The sequence below is a fragment of the Taurulus bubalis genome, assembly GCF_910589615.1.
Source record: "Taurulus bubalis genome assembly, chromosome: 5".
Classification (NCBI taxonomy): Eukaryota; Metazoa; Chordata; class Actinopteri; order Perciformes; family Cottidae; genus Taurulus; species Taurulus bubalis.
The window spans coordinates 16,890,566-16,907,063 of record NC_136593.1 but is presented as its reverse complement, the minus strand read 5'-3'; the positions used below and the strand labels follow the sequence as shown (position 1 = coordinate 16,907,063).

General features: G+C 39.3%; 1 protein-coding gene across 1 annotated transcript; it reads right to left on the bottom strand.

Moving 5' to 3' along the window:
• Positions 1–593: 593 nt before the first annotated feature.
• Positions 594–14,554, bottom strand: LOC306736302 (SPRY domain-containing protein 3-like; the record flags this gene model as incomplete). The annotated part of the gene is made up of 10 exons (XM_079217919.1): positions 594–2,990; positions 3,088–3,209; positions 3,305–3,424; positions 3,781–3,838; positions 5,719–5,868; positions 8,761–8,949; positions 9,231–9,363; positions 10,108–10,232; positions 14,170–14,245; positions 14,427–14,554. The coding sequence occupies 10 exons, from the start codon at positions 14,552–14,554 to the stop codon at positions 2,856–2,858; spliced, it is 1,236 nt and encodes a 411-aa protein (XP_079074045.1). The 3' UTR covers positions 594–2,855.
• Positions 14,555–16,498: the final 1,944 nt, after the last annotated feature.

Sequence of the window (16,498 nt, the reverse complement as noted above, 5' to 3'; positions counted from 1 at the left end):
CTCTCACTGAGTGAGAAGAACTGAACTGGACTGGAAAACATCAAAAGCACTTATTGCTTTTGTATAAAGTTAATACATTGCTGGTCTTTATCTGCATCGGCCTGAAGTGAGTGAGTGAGTGTTTGTTTATTTAAAGTGTATTGGTATTGAACGTGTGAAGTAGTCCAAATTGTAGCAATACACTTCCCAAGTGTGAAGTAGTCTTTCATCGGATGAACAGTTTTCGGTGCCAGATATGCAAAGGGTATAACCAGAACTACTATTGGATGTCCATAAATGTGAATAGCTGAATGTCTTTAACATTAAGCCCCACAAACACCTTCCATGCTTCTCTGAACAGCTTCTTAATATAATCACTTTTTAAAATGCTGATAACTATAAAGCCAGTAATATGCAAATATCAAGGTTTAACCCTTAAAAAGTCAGAATTGTAATGTTTATTATATAACATATTTGGGGGATTTGGGGTTTGAAATATTGCTCAGCTTTTTATAAAACTAAGATGATCCTATTACCAATTACAATCAGCAGAATTAATGTTATTCATTATAATTACATTTGACAACAGAAAAGGTCGAAAGCAGGGTGTAAATATTCTTTATTTTTAAAAATATTTTTTGGCATGTTAACCTGAAAGATTCAAATGAAAAGAGACAGGGGGCACACAAGAAAAGTCAACATGAAAACAAAAACATTGGATCTACACAAAGATTGAGAGAGACTTCCTTCATGATTAATTACATTACAGATACAGGAGGGCTAAATATTAAAAGTGTGGCAGATAGAAAAAAAGCAGAAAGAGACCACTATTAGCTCCTGAGAACTAAGATCATTAACATAAAACTGGACGATGAAAAGTGAAAAAAATAACCACGAGTACACCCTGTCTACAGTACAGGCTGGCATGATGATGTGCAGTGTTTCCTCGGCACAAGATTAGCAGCAGTTGAGCAACATGAAGACCAGTCTTTACTTCTTTTATTTTAGCTGAGCAGGCGGGCACTTAATGGATTGAATTATTCCTTTTTCAATTGAATTTCCAAGCAAGATTCAGACTCCAGCATGGATCCAATAAGGTGTTTTCAGATCTTTTCAGTGACCTGCAGAGTTCAGACATGTGGCACCTTTAGAATGAGGTGTAGAAGGAGGGTTTCAGTGGGAATGTGGTTCCAGAAACTTGAGAGTCAACATGAACCAACGTCCATTTCCAAAACCAACATGGATTATTTAATCCTTGTCCAGGCTGGACCCTTTCACACAGGCACTTTGTCCATGAGGTCAAATGTTTAAGAGCAGGCTGGTTGTAAAGCCTGAAGAAGTTTTTACATCTGTTCATGTCAGATTTAACATACAATGGATACTATATGATAATATACAGCAAATAAATCTTCTAAAAGTTGCAGTAACAATTAACAGTATATTATTGTATTTTAGAATTGTAGAATGTATTCTACTTTAACAGCAATGTCAAAAACATTGATTCATTCTGACCAAACAAAAAAACTACATAATTATTACAGGATTTAAGCAATCAACTTTAACATACAACAAAATTACAAAAATAACCATAGAAAAGACAAGGTACTTAATTTGGATTTTCAAATACACCTGAGCAGCAAATATTAGTTACAGTATGGCTTCATTTTCAAGAAATGTAAATGTTGAACTCATGGAAAATATAATTAATTAGTCTTTTCCTGGCAGGCTTTTATACTCAGGCTTTGAGTTGCTCTTCTTGGGTTTTTCCAAAATACCCTTTGATCTGCAGAAAATGCAGTCAATATCATGACTTCAAATGTGTCTTTTCTAAAATATGTGTTCGCAGAACATGTTTATTGTATATAAATGTAGTTATTTACATAAACTATTTACACCAAATATCTCTATACTGGAAAAACTAAATCAAAGCAATATCAAGAGAAAAAAAAGTCTGTCTGAGGTTCTTCCTATGACATGATTTTGGTTTACCTGTCACAACTTTTCACACAAATGTTTCCCCAAAAAGCTTTAGAGTGACTATAACCTGCATGTTTTTCATGACAGTACATCGTCTAGAATTTGGTCAAAATCATACCTGAAAAGACAACAGCTAGTCATAAAAACAAGTCTAAAAACTTAATTTGGAAGCTTGCTTTTTTTAAACATCTTGCTCCAAACTAATTCAATGTTTTAGATGCAACCTCAAAAGTTGTTATTTTGCCTAACTATCCCATAATTCAAAATTCGTGGCTTGCACAAACCAAACACTCATACTCAAAAATACACTCTTAAAGCAGCTGGCTTTACTGACATTGCTTCACAGAGTAAACTCAGTTCATTCAGTGCGCTACTTCTTTTTTTGGAGGGTTTTTCTGAGCATTATTTTTCAGCTTACCACTCTCACCACTGGGTGTCAGTAGCACACCACTGATGGGAAGACATACAGCAGACCTCCAGTAGTGAGCAGCAGCAGGCTGCAGGCTGGTGCTACATATTTACTGCTGATGCATGTGTAGGCTGGACTCTGCTCTGATTGGATCTTTACATTCATTATTCTGGTGAGACCCTTTTATGTATTTGTTATCCTTTACTCCGTGTGATGAAATTATCAAAAATAGTGAGTCACCAATGCAAACCTCTGATTTAACACTTTTCTGTCAAACCATTTCATTATAAAGCACTTCTCTGAGGCACGCATGTTATATTAACATACATTAATGTCATCATTCTTACAGCTTGAGCCTCAGTCACCTTCTACACTGGAGTGGCTTTTCAAGTAACATCTTGGAGCCTGTTGATGTGGAGATATAATTTATTATCTCCAAAGATGTAGCAGAGCTCAATCATTCCTTCGTTCTCTGATGTTTTCACTCTGCTCAGCCACTAAGAGGGTGCAGGTCCACTCTGACCTTCTCCCCAGTGCTCATCATGCCAATCGTGGGGTACAAGCCTCCTACAGGTAAGGCCACTTCCCTCCGGCCCACAACCTTTCCATTTCTGGTGAAGAACACCTGCTCAAACACAAAAGGGGACAGCAAGAAGACAATATATGCAGGAAGGAAGGAAGACTCCCTGCTTTTATATTCCAAGAATTTGACAGCATCTCACCGTGACCTTCCTCCCTTCCAAATCTTCTCCCTCATCCTCATCATCTTCATTGCTTGCATACAAGTCATTCTGAACCTCACTGGGTTTGGGTACCACGTCGAGGTCCCAGTCGTCTACGTCATCTGAAAGAACCCAGACATGGAAATAGAAAGAAAGACTGTTAGAGGTTATACATGATGAGGGTACAATTCTTTGGAAACAATATAAAGATGATCACCTCCACCATCAAGGCTGTAGTCGCGCGGAAACATGATCCCGCAGCCCATGATGTCCCCCTCAAAACAGCGCGGTCCAAATGCATCCCCGACCCCGCTGCCCTGGAACAACTTTCCATCGTCTACAAAGAACAACAGGGACGTTGATCATATGCATGAGAGAGAGTGATACAATTAAGATGACATCTGCCATTGCTGACATTTAATTGAATCTTTATGTTCGGTTGAGCAGTTTAAAGTAAAATCCATCCATTAATTTGCTGAACCACTGACGTAGCTCAGCCGACACACAAACTATATAGACAGACTGACCAATTGACCAATGTGTTTGCATGCAGCACATAAATGTCGAGCCAACAAAATCTAAGATAGTATACGAGGGACCGACACCGCCTATAATGACAGAAGTAGAGTATTATAGATTTCATCTGAATGCAGAGAAAACACAGACAGATCATCATGATCAGCCAACACTCACCTGCATGATAGGCTATAGACCCTCGGCTCCAACCCGGATGTCTGTTTTTGGGGTAATCCTGTGAGACAAAAGTGACATCTTGTGATTGAATAGCATCAATAATGTCTCCATCCATTTTATGACCAGCTGAATTAACGACACTGGTATTGTTTTCACTTTGTTTTCACATCATGACACAATGGGGTGTTGGAGACACCTAGTGTAGCAGGAACTACAACAGAAGAGGTGTTAAGTACTTTGCAAAGTGTTTACTTTCTGTGCACGGATGTTGGCACTGTGATAGCGTCCGTGTAAGACACAGGTACAACATTTTACAGGTGTGTAGTTGAGAAAATTAAGGCTGGGTTCAAAGATGGTTTGTGGTCCAAGCAAGGGCGCTGGAATTGAGGGGGTATAGGAAGTGGGCAGGTCTAATGTGGGGTTGCACATCATACAGATTTGACAAGCTGCAGAATAAAATGACATCATCTATGGGTTATATTATTACTCACTAAAATAACAGTTAATTGAGAGTATTTCCAGTGAAATTTGTTCAGGGGGCAGGTATCTTAAAAAAAGAAGAAAGAACTGCGTCTGTATTTACAGTGCAACTCTATACCAAATGTTCTCAGGGTTTCTGGATGATCTGGAGTATTAGTTAAGAAGTCTGCTCTCTGTACTTGTCTATTCCCACATTCTTTATCTAGCTTTAGGGATCCTAAAGTGTTATTTCTACAAATATATAATATATGTGGTTTCATGGCCAAATAGCAAAATTAACATAATCTTTCACCAAGCAATGTGACTCTGATGAGCTAAAACGCCTCTAGATTAGAGCGACTTTTTACGATGGGAGGGATTCTTGAGAGAGACACCTTTGTTTTGATTTCTGAAGTGAGAGGTAATGCTTCCCATCAGCAGACTGGTGCGTGTTGCAGGAGATGACGGAGGATGGTACAAAACCTCAGGAATGACCACCTTTTGACGGATTTATAATGCTTCCCCAGAACCGCAGACTCATTGAGAAAAACAATTCCAGGAAAACAATCAACGAAATGACAGAGCTCTATTCTCCACGCCGTCGGACCCGAGGGCACAACGTGCCCACACACAGTACAGTAACTAACAGCAGAGGTGTCGAGGGGAGCCTAATGTCGCGGGTGGGTGCAACAGTTATCCACCACCTCCCAGGCTGTGAGCACCATCACAGCTGGCAAAACAGCCGTGTGATTAGCAAGACTGATGCTCAATCAATTAGCATCCAATGACTGAGAATCCCTGCAGAGTGCAGCGATATCTGAGCCACACCTCATTTCATATCTGTTGTTTGAATGCCACGATGACTGCACCCTTAGCCACCCCTACGCTGTTTCATATTAAACAGGATGTGCATGAGTTCATGAACATTTCATGTGAGGCCAAAGGCAGCTGAATGCACCACTGATGTGTGAACATTCAACATGTCTTCTCTCAAAACCAACTTAGGATATAAACTTGTAATTGCTTAGCCTGAGGAACTCCTGCATACTTCTAATTATGTTCTATTCACCCCTTCTTGTGTTCTGTGACTAACTGTAAGGAAAGAGGAAGCACAATAAAGCAGGAACCGACAGAATCTGAGACACACATCACATACTTGACTGCAGTATTGTAGTTGAGATGGTAGATTGGCATGTAAATGGAACAACCTGCTTTCTATGGAAAACCAGATGTGGGGGTAAAATGAGAGAATATTTATTCTGTTGTTAGCTTTTCCTCTTTCGGTCATCCATCACTCGGACTGGAAACAGTGAGAGCAATGGTGCATATGAAAGAGAGCAATGACGAGCTGTGAGGGGTGCGGGGAGCGAAGTTTTCTTTACCGACAGATAACTGCAGAGTGTGCAGTAAGTAACACAGTGCGTCAATGATAATGACAAGGGATCATTATGGTGACGACTAAAAGGAGCAGGTTCTTACCCTGCGTGCCAGCCCCAGGGCAATGTAACACTTCTCTCCAGCATCTGTGATCTCCAGTTCATAGTAGTGGAAGCGTGTGTTGAGCGGCCGGCGGGCCTGAGCCAAGCCCACGTCCACGATGCTCTTCCCTTTACCCACGTACTCCAGCAGCTGTGGAAATAATACAGACACATTCAGTTACCTGCTCAGCAGACAGACACAGTTAGCATCTAGCTAGTTGGTAAACACAGTGGAGCATCTAGCAGGTAATGAGACAGATATTTCTCTCATGAGTTGATCGCGACCAACAGAGCTAGAAGAGAGAATATTGGTTATACATCTAGGGGCTTGCCACAAACATGACCCCAAATAAATCCTTATATTGCTGCTGAATGTGTTGTTACTGCATACACAATGTGTTAGCCACAACAACTTTGTGAGATGATAACATGTCAGCATAATTTTAGTCTAAATCAGAAAAACACACCCTTGCTCAATTGAACACACACAGACGTTTTGGTTATAAAGCCTTATCTAGAAACATTTAGTGACTTATGTTAGCTTACTTTGAGGTTCTCTATACACTATTCAGAGCAGTAATGCAGTGGCAAACAACTATTTGCACTGTAAATATTTAGAGGAGTAAGTCAATCTTAGCAGAGAATAAAGTCCCTTTCCCTCTGTGTGTGTGCTGTAACACAAGCTTCTCTGTGCTTTCTCTTCATAGCCGGGCCGGCCATGCGTTCCCTTTAGTACATGTTAGTTCCTGTTATTGTGCCCACTGGCTAGCTCACGGCCGGCGCTGTGAACTGCTCTCATATCTCATATGGTGGTTACAGCTGATAATGCTGCGGTTTGAGCTTTAAGCAGCGCACCTGTCCCATTAGAGAGCCAAAGTCCTGCCCCATTTCCAAGGGAGTGTTTGTTCCACAAGCCTGCAGCACTTCTTCTGAAACAGCTCAAACGGTGTGACAATAATAATAATGACTTTCTGTATTTGCTATTCGATGCAAATTCATGAAAATACATGCTTTGAGATAGTGTTTTGAGAATGTTTAGATGATTGTATTATTATTAAGATAAATAAAAAGAAACACTACCTAGCTTTAGACAAGCAGGTTGGTAAACCTTTAAGTAGATTTAGGGATCACAACAAAACTGGGGGAAGAGTTTATTCAAATTATTATAATGACACAAAAAAGCTCCTGGGTTCAGCCCAGACTGTGATAGCTTCAGATTCTGTCTCTGCTTCCCTCTCAGGTTGGAGTTGAATACGACGAGAGAGCATGTTTTATTCACACATTGTCCTATTAGGGATGCTAGATGATGAGGTGAAAAACTAGGTCATGCAACGTCATGCAATTCTTTCTTTTCTGGAAAAATGGGGCAGGATTTTGATTTAATGCAATCATCCCTGCACCAAATTGTTTGGGGACAAAAAGCAAAGCTACGGCAGCAGAGATAACATAGCTGTTTACTCCACGCAGCAGAGGACATCAACACCAGCAGAGCTGAGTCCATTGAAAGTACAACCTCAAGAAGTAAACAGCCGCTCCGGTGCAAATGCAAGTAGATAAAGAAAGCCCAAATAGAGGTTGCTTAATAGTTGGTGAGCACAGACCTCTCATCCCAAAAAGTACAAATATGACAGTAAAAATATCAAAGCACACTATGCTATCCACCATCAGCCTTGAAATTCCAAAGAAAAACAACACTCTTGCTTTGTTAATTACATGTTTTGCCTTTATGTCGTGACAGCTTTCATGTACTGCGAAGACGTGCACATGTGTAATTGATGAGTCGCGGCAAGATAATCAGACAGCGGTATGTGGGCCCTTAATTCATACAGAACATTTGTAGAAATAAAGCATAAATAAATGCGCGGGTGGCAGACAGGTGATGCCTCAAGGCTATTGCGTTTCCCCTCCCATCCTTTTTCTATTCAGGTTTTATGTGTATCAGCGCCTGAGTCAGACACAAACACTGCGTCACAGGGAGGGGTGGAGGAAGAGAGAGAGGAGGTCAAGTAGTAGAGAAAGTATTGGTCTGTTCCTAACAGGTATTTAGCTAGAGCTAATATTTACGTCTGAATTTCTGTATCGACCATCTGGGATTAGGGGGAAAACTTGCTATCTAAATGTTTACACTTTGCCTTATTGATCTTCAGTATGGATCTTTCTGATTTTTTATTTGACACAGAGCATCACTAATACTATGTTTGTGGGAACATTTCTTTTTTGACTTTATAATCAATTCCTGTTGCTGTTAATCACTTCCAATTATATTTTATTATCATAAAATACATATTTTTCCTCTAATTTGTAGAGCTATTTATCAATGGTCATGTAAATTATGGTAGTAAATATAAATGTAATCTTCCTGAAATGTAAACTTATAGTTTTTAAGAAACTATTCTTTAAGAAACAGATGTTTTAACCTTTAAGATGAAAGGCATTTATAACACTGCAGATGACCTAGATTGTATTGCTGCGAGTTGCGTAGTTATGGAGACATCCGCCATACAGATGTCTGCCTTCGCTCTAATGGCAGCTCCCTCTGGAGCCTTAACATGCTTTATACAACTTGTTTTACTCCCCAAGAGCTGAAAACAGAATACTACAGAGTTCTTCTTCAGAGTTCGGGATACTTAAATTATCTGCATATGTCATGTTACAAGAATTGTTTCTAAACATGTTTTATGACTTAACGGGAACTAATGGGTAAAACTGAATGAAATATAGGAGTGATGGAGTGACTCAAAAAAGTGATGTCCCACTTTTGAAATCTGGTCAAGGAGTCAAGCGAACAGCATCAGTAAGCAGACAACCTTAATTAAAGCTTTCTGATGTATAACAGACCCATGATCTTGTTTCCACAGAAACCTCTGCGTCATCCTCCCACTGATATGGGTGAATCATTACACATAATAAACCTCACATTTTTATGTAATATGTAATGACCCTGACAGGCAGACCTGATCTCAGTGGAATTGGTAAAGAAAACAAGGAACATCTTTTAGTAAATACATTTTTCTTTTGTGTATCTCTCAGCAACAGGACTTACCGTACCGGTCACCTTGATGTCATGGAGACGGCCCCAGTCCTCCTCATGACTATCCACAATCATCTGTCCATCATCCTCCTCCATCCCCCATTCAGCGTTCAGGTCCAGCAGCACTTCTTCTCCCAAAGAGTGCATTCCCACTGCAGGGAAGAGAGCATCAGGAGATGCTAGGATGTCCACACTGCCGACCTAGGCACCCAATCAGACACAGTACTGTTGAGGGAAAGCTAGCTGGGAACTTTGAGGATATTCATATATATATATATATATATATATATATATATATATATATATATATATATATATATATATATATATATATATATATATATATATATATATATATATTCATATTCATATATATATATTCATATTCATATATATATATATATATATATATTCATATTCATATATATATATATATATACATATATATATATATATATATATATATAACAAATTGCACTTACTTCTTTGCCATTCTTGGTAAAAAACACAGTTAGCTGTCCATCATCAGAGTCCAGAGAAACTCCACAGCCGATTCGGTCACCTCTGCAGCATTTTGGACCAAGCTGCTGTCCTACAGTGTTGCCATTATACAGCCTGTGGAGAGACAAGTAGGAGAGGTTGAATGGCTAATCATTGCGGCTCATCATTATCAAATTGTGCAGATTGTGACGACCCTCTTGCTTTAGGCAGGGCCTGCTGTGTGTTGTTACTCTGGCATGTCTGTGTGTCCTGCAGGTCCCTAGTAGCGCAACTGAGTGTACCTGGCCAGTCTCCCAGGAATATTTAAGACCTGTCTGCTCCAGTGCTCGGGGCCTGGATCTCCGTTCCTCCAGCACCACATCTTGTTTATACGTTAATTTGTCGTGTGTTCACTAACAAATGTACCTTTCCCGTTTAAAACCATGTGTGTCTCCCGTCTTTGTCATGGCCTAGGAGCCGGGTCGTAACAAGATGTTCAGAGAAAAACACCAGAAGACACCTAGGAAATGTTTCTAGTAACTGAAAATGATGGCAATATGGCACATAATCAGGAGCTCATTTGTGTCATCTCCCTCTATGCAAGTCTCTCCAAAAGAACTCTTAACGACCAGAATGTACAGACCGGTGGAACGATAACAGCAAGCAAAACATGTTTCATGTGGCTATTATTTTAAGACAGAAAGGATAAAAATTGTGGACCTATCCTTTTAACATGAGCACACAGTGTTCTGTGAGCTTGTGTTCGTGTAACATTACGCTGTGTCAATCAGAAGTACATTATTCTGCTAGATCTCCATGTATTAATAACAATATGTTCAGTCTACAGTATATATTAAAAAAAACATCTTTGTCACATACTTGCCATCATCAGCATGAAAAGCCACAGAGTGTGGGAGCCAGCCGGGCTGATGGTCCAGCTTGTAGAGCTGAGGTACCAAACCAACAGCAATCATTCCCCTCACTCCTGTATCGACGATGGTCACCTGCAAACACCACAGGGTGAATAACCACAAAGCCACAAGAGAGAGAGCATCAGTGCAGTTCAAAATCTCCTTTTTAGGAACTCCAGAAACATTAACGAATTATCTTCGTCTTAAAACAGTAATGTCACCAAATTGACTTCATTTTAATCGAAATGGTGTCATTAAATTCTGTGAATGACCTGAGATTCAGGTAAGTGAGTACCAAAACGTAGTTTCTTCTAAACAATGTAAGGAGTCATTTAATTGTTGGAGCAATCCAGAGCAGCAAGTCATGGTCCTCATTACACATCATGTGTGGGAGGCTTTTATATTGTGCATCAGTATAACAAACTGTGTTAGGGAAGAGGAAGTGTATGAAAGGAGGGAGCAAGGAAGGGAAGGACGCAGATGTATTTTTTTCAGGATTTATTGTATTTTCTTTGGGTGGTTGTTGTCATAGGTGAGTCACCCTCTGGACTAAATCAAAGAACATGCCCAGTACCTGTATTTTAGGTTCACAAATAAACAAGTTATGCAAGCAGAGTAATCCTTCCGATACAGCTAACACTACTTTATTCTTCAACAATCAAGACTAAAAGTCTACAGCCATAGCTGCTCTGCTAAGCTGTACTTATGCTAATGCTAGAATGGCAACATGCTCCCAATGACAACGCAACTATACAGATGATTAGTAGATATAATGTTTGTTCGCCATCTTAGTTTAGCACGTTAGCATGTTAATATTTGCTAATTATCCCTAAAAAAAAAAAGCACAACTGAAGCTTATGGGAATGTCATTAGTTTTGCAGGCATTTAGTCATAAACTAAAGTATTGGACAAATACATGTTTGATGCTGGTGCTTCTACCGATGTCATGGGATCACCAAAGTCAGAGGGGCTCATTCTCTGCAGACCACAAATGTCTTTATAGAATTTCATGGCAATCAATCCTATAGTTAACCTCCTAGTTATTCAGATTTTATGGTGGGAATATCATATAAGGTGACATAAAAGTTTCAAAATGACGACTTGAGTGATGCAGTTTTGTTTGCCAGAAAAGCATTCTGCCTCTGCTCCTTCAGGCTTTTTACATTCTGCTTTTGGGTTGGCGCTGCTTCTCTTTTTACTACATAACATGTCCAAACCAACCTGAAACTATACAGCATCTCTTTGTACAGAGCTGCATGTTGGTTCAAAGTGAAAACCCTGTGTTAAGAGCTGGCCTTTACCATTGTTATCATAACTGAATACTGACCATATGACATCATCCCTAGGGAGCCGTACATGGAAGCACTGCAATCGGAGTACTGCTGGCAAATTCAGGACATGGAGCGGAGGAAACTTTTAAGTTCTTTCTTTCCCATGACCTCAACACTGGCCTCCTGAGAGTGAGAAGTAATGCAGACCTTTTTTTCTGTGTCAGTGTAAAACAAGCAGATAAACCCTAATATATCTTGCCGGATCTACAATCAGCATCTACTTTCCTAACATTTATTAGCACATATGCTCATTTACGCAAGGCGTCCCCTTCCTCCTCCTACGTGGCTCCCACAAAGTGAGTCACAGGGACGAAGCACACGCAAGTATAAAGGTTGAGAGGGTTAGTTACTGTTTCACTACACGTGAGCAGGATGTGTGGGTGTTTTAGGCAAGTTTGAACATGGTTAATTCTGAGGAACAGTCACTGTCCTGGATGTTTGTGCACTACAATGTCTAGACTATCAAGGACTGTGAAATAAACAAACCAGAACACGATTTGTAATGTGCTGCAACTAATTTGGGTTTGTGAAACCAGTTTGCCAGGGCTGAGAAAAGAAAGCCCCTGTATCAGATCGAGTCAGTACATCCATCACGTGAAAAGCACTACTGAAACTTGAATATACTGGATCTGTATGCAGCAGCTGTACCTGCAGTGTTACCGTATGTAGTACAGTATTGGCCCTTCTTACTGACTGTTTTACTGGCTGCTAACTGGGGCTGTTTACAAATAAAGAATCTGACTCAGCTGGTGTCAACAGCATAGTATTGTACACTTTAGCCCCCAAACTAAGACTTGTTGCTGGCATTTTAGCACAATGGCATGCAAGTAGCCATCAAGTGCATATTTTCCGTTTTGAAACGAGTCAGCTAGAAACGTAGCTGTTCCAAGATAGTGGCAGGTAGAGCAGCAGTTTTTTTTTTAACATCTGCCTCTCTGGACTACAGATGAAAAATAGCCTCTTGGCTAACTCTGGAGCATTTACAGAAAGTTTTTTTTATTAATGTGCACTTTCCCCTTATCAACGATACCATAAAAATAAATAAAAAACACTAGTTAAAAAGTCAGACGTTTTAAAACTACTCGTGGGGCTAACATTATCCTAATGAGCTAGCTAGCTAGCTCCAGCAGATCAAATCTTCCTAAAACAGCTGTAATTCCTGATGCCAAAATGGTTGCTTGCTTGCTAGATAGATGTGAACCCTGTTTTTGTCTGTCTTCTTCTGAACTCGTTGGTTTAAAACGTGCAGAGAATTTCAAGTTCAAAATCCGCCTTTGTTATCGTTGTAAACGACGTATGCTCCATGCTAGGGTGGAAGGCTTGACAGGCATAGCAACAGTATCTAAGAGGGTCTGGACTCACAACACTGTTCGTGTGAAGTGAATTGACGTTAATAGCATGACTTTTCTGCAGAAAATCTGCAGGGAATGTGTGAATACATTTACTGAGTTTCTGGAAGACTACGTCTCTTTTTACCTGGTTTCTCCTCTGGTCCAAAAATATATTGTCGTCTCACTTTAATCACAAATGTTTTACATAAAAAAAAATCATGTGATGAAAAGGTAGAGAGACATTTTTTCTCAACCCCAATTGAACTTGGTAAGTTGACTGAACAGTGTGTCAACATCAAAGTTGTTCAAGAACAGACAGAGTACAGCATGCACAGGTGAATCTGTTGCTATTTTTTTTCTGTGCTGGGACTTAATTGATGACACACTGCTTTGGACTTTGGTAGAAATGATTTTGGTTTAAATTACTTGAAGAAACCACATAAGCTTCAGTAATCACTGTACTTTCTGTCCCAGCACACAATGTAGAATAGCATTTCCAAGCTGAAAGATCTTTGTTTCTCATAAAAGAGCTGTTCCCAGGTAAGTGTCATCATTTCCTTTTCCGCATGGCTCAGCGCAAAGAAGACAAGCAATGAGAAATACTGCCACGCCTTCTGTCATCCACACAGAACGAGGGCTGTGTCCCAAATCCATAATGAATACTAACAATAGAAACGTTAACACATATACTAACCTTCACAAAACAGTATTTTGACAGAAAATTAATGTATTTTATCCCTTTCTACTCTCAGGAAATGAAAAAAAGATGTGGATCACTGTTGACAGTTTCAAATATGGTGCAGAATGTTTTAAAAAAATAGCCGTACTTTACTTTTTTATGTTGTTGTCTGAAATGTATCTGAGCCGATACCTCAGGTAGTGGATAACCAATGGACTGTGGTGAATTTTTTATTTATTTCCATTTTCAAAGGGCTTCTTCGTTTCTGTGGTGTGCTGCATTATCGACCAATACGTGCTCAACCAAACCACAAAAAACTATTGATTTGTGTGCATACTAGTAATCCTGATTATGTTGAATTTTGTAAAAATTTTAGTGGGAACAGAAAACCTGTTGGACTGATGAAGCATATTTATGTATAAAATAATATCACACTCACAATTTAATCAACAATAAAGTTGTAATAGATAAACAGCCCAACAGGTTTGAGTTCAGTTTGGGTTCATCATTGAATATAACACTGAGGCAAGTAAGGACACAAAGTAGAGAATGATTGTTAATCAATCAGATGTACAAGTAAAATCAAATAACGAGTGTGGCTGTTACATTGCCATGACATAGGGAGAGGATTTTTTTAATTGTTGCTTCTGTTGTATCAATAGGTTTGAAAGGAAATTATCAATTCTTACTTCAAAGTAGCGATTTCTTCTTGACAATGGCCTGGCAGCAACGAAACAGCCAACTTCATCTGAATTCCCATGATACCTAAAAGGAGGTGCAAAAAGAAAAAACTAAATATGACTGCAATCATGACAAATACAAGCAAAGTGGGATGCCGAGTCAGCAAGCAAAGGAGCAGCTCCAGCATAAAATCTGGGACTAAATCACATAAGAAATCTGTGTCTTCAGTGCATACACTCATGGTGCCATTGGCCATCACTGCTACCTGAGTATGTCTCCGTCTCTTAGCATTCTTTTGAGCCGCTCCCGATATCGCACTGCGCGTACTTCACGAATTTCTCGAATTCGCCTCCTCCAGTTCAGAAAGCGATAATGAAGGTTTATGTCGTCCATGTCTGAAAATCATTACAATCTGGGAGGGGAACAAATCAAAAAGATGTACTACAGAACAACTAACATTAAATATGAATCTTAAAATAATGGATGTGTATAATGTGTGCCTGATGATTATATTTAATGAAATATTCAAATGTTTACATTCCAGTATTTGTTCAGTCAATGGCTATAACCATAAAAGCTTGTTTGGAAAAAAAGACACCTTAAAAAAACAGCACAGGTCGTCCTTAAAACCACAGCAAACCTCTTAGACCACAACATTATTACCACTGTTGCCTGACAACGAGAAGGACCTGGCTTTGATCCTCAGGCCAAACCCTTCCTGCAAGGAGTTGATGCGTTTGTGTTTTTCCATTTATGTTTAATCCCACATTCCAGAGACAAGCAAAGGCCTGGACGGTGATTGTAAACTGCCAACAGGCACGAACGTGAGTCCCCCATTTGTGTGAGCCCTGTGATGGTCAGGTGTCTCCCTGGGGTGTCTTCCACTTCATGTGAACTCCAACTGACTCAAGTATAGACTGGCTCTTATGTTAATGCCTGTGTTTAATAGACTGCCTTACTCAGTGATGTGTTTCTGGTCTTTCTCTGCTGAAATACAGCAAACCTAAATGCCAACATTTGAACTCAATTTAGGACTGAAAACTATGAAGGTTTCCAAAATGTATCAATATGGCCAATTGTCTAGTCTATAAAATGTCAGAATTTAATGAATGCCTATCAAAACAGTTATTAATATATTATTATTTGCAGATACTTTTTCTGTCCATCAACTAATCCATCAGCTAGCAACCAAACGTCGGTGCATTTAACTAGTATGCTTTGTTGGTCCTTTCACATTTATAACTTAGTATTTTAAATACAAAAGTATTTTAGTATGATACTTTTTATTTGTATTTTCACTGGCTCAGTGGTGGATCATTCCACTACAGTAGCGTGACACGGACTGACGTAACGTCATGGGTAAAAAAGTTTCGATGACTGAAAAAGTTGTCTGTTCCGGGAAACTATATTTGTTTTTCTTGAAAAGTGATAATGAAACAAAGCTATCAGCCCAAATACGACTGAATAGTACAGTTAGGGATCTAATTGGTGATGTGTTTTGATAAGGTTAAGAAATTAGACTAAAGATCGCCGCTGCAATTATCTCAGATTAGTATTTGTTGCGCGTTAACTTCTTCGATTTACCCATTTACGAGCCGACCCTAAACGCAGCATTGTATATCCCAAACTAAAGGCACGACTCGTTTGGCCGGCTTTAGATGTTTCAGCGTTACAGCATTACGGCTAATTGTGTACTGTAAACATCATTATGTCTCCGGTTATACACAAACTATGTAAAGCCTAATTGTCTCATGTGGGTTCCTTACTGTTTTAAAACTTGTAACGCGTCGTCCTTCGGTTTTTCTTCCAATTTTAAGGAGGTGAAGTCTGTCACTTTATGTCCAACCTGCGCAGGCGGAAGTCCCGCCCACCAACCAATCACATCAGAGGATACATGCTGCGTATAGTCTTTAACCGGTGCACTGCCGCGTGTTAATGTAGTCTTTTCACAGTCGTTTCACAGTTGGTGTTTGCATAATGTTTTACATGAGGAGCGCCCAATTACACAAATGTGGTTGGAGAAAAGACTCTAGGCATTGTAAGAAAAAAAACACACATCGCAACCCTAATTTTTTAAAAAGATTGAAGATTGATATTGTGACCTTTTCATTTAATACACATGTTTATTCGATCACATTTTAATCTAATGTTGTGATATCGATATAAATCATTGATATGATACCTTATCACATAAATGAGAAATCCTATGAATTCAAAATCACCAGAAGCCAGATGAAGTAGTATCAGTGATATTCAAGTTAAGTAACTGTATTTCTGTATTGGCCTATATTTATGAATATTGTATTTGTATCTGCAATGAAGTTGTCACAAGTTGGA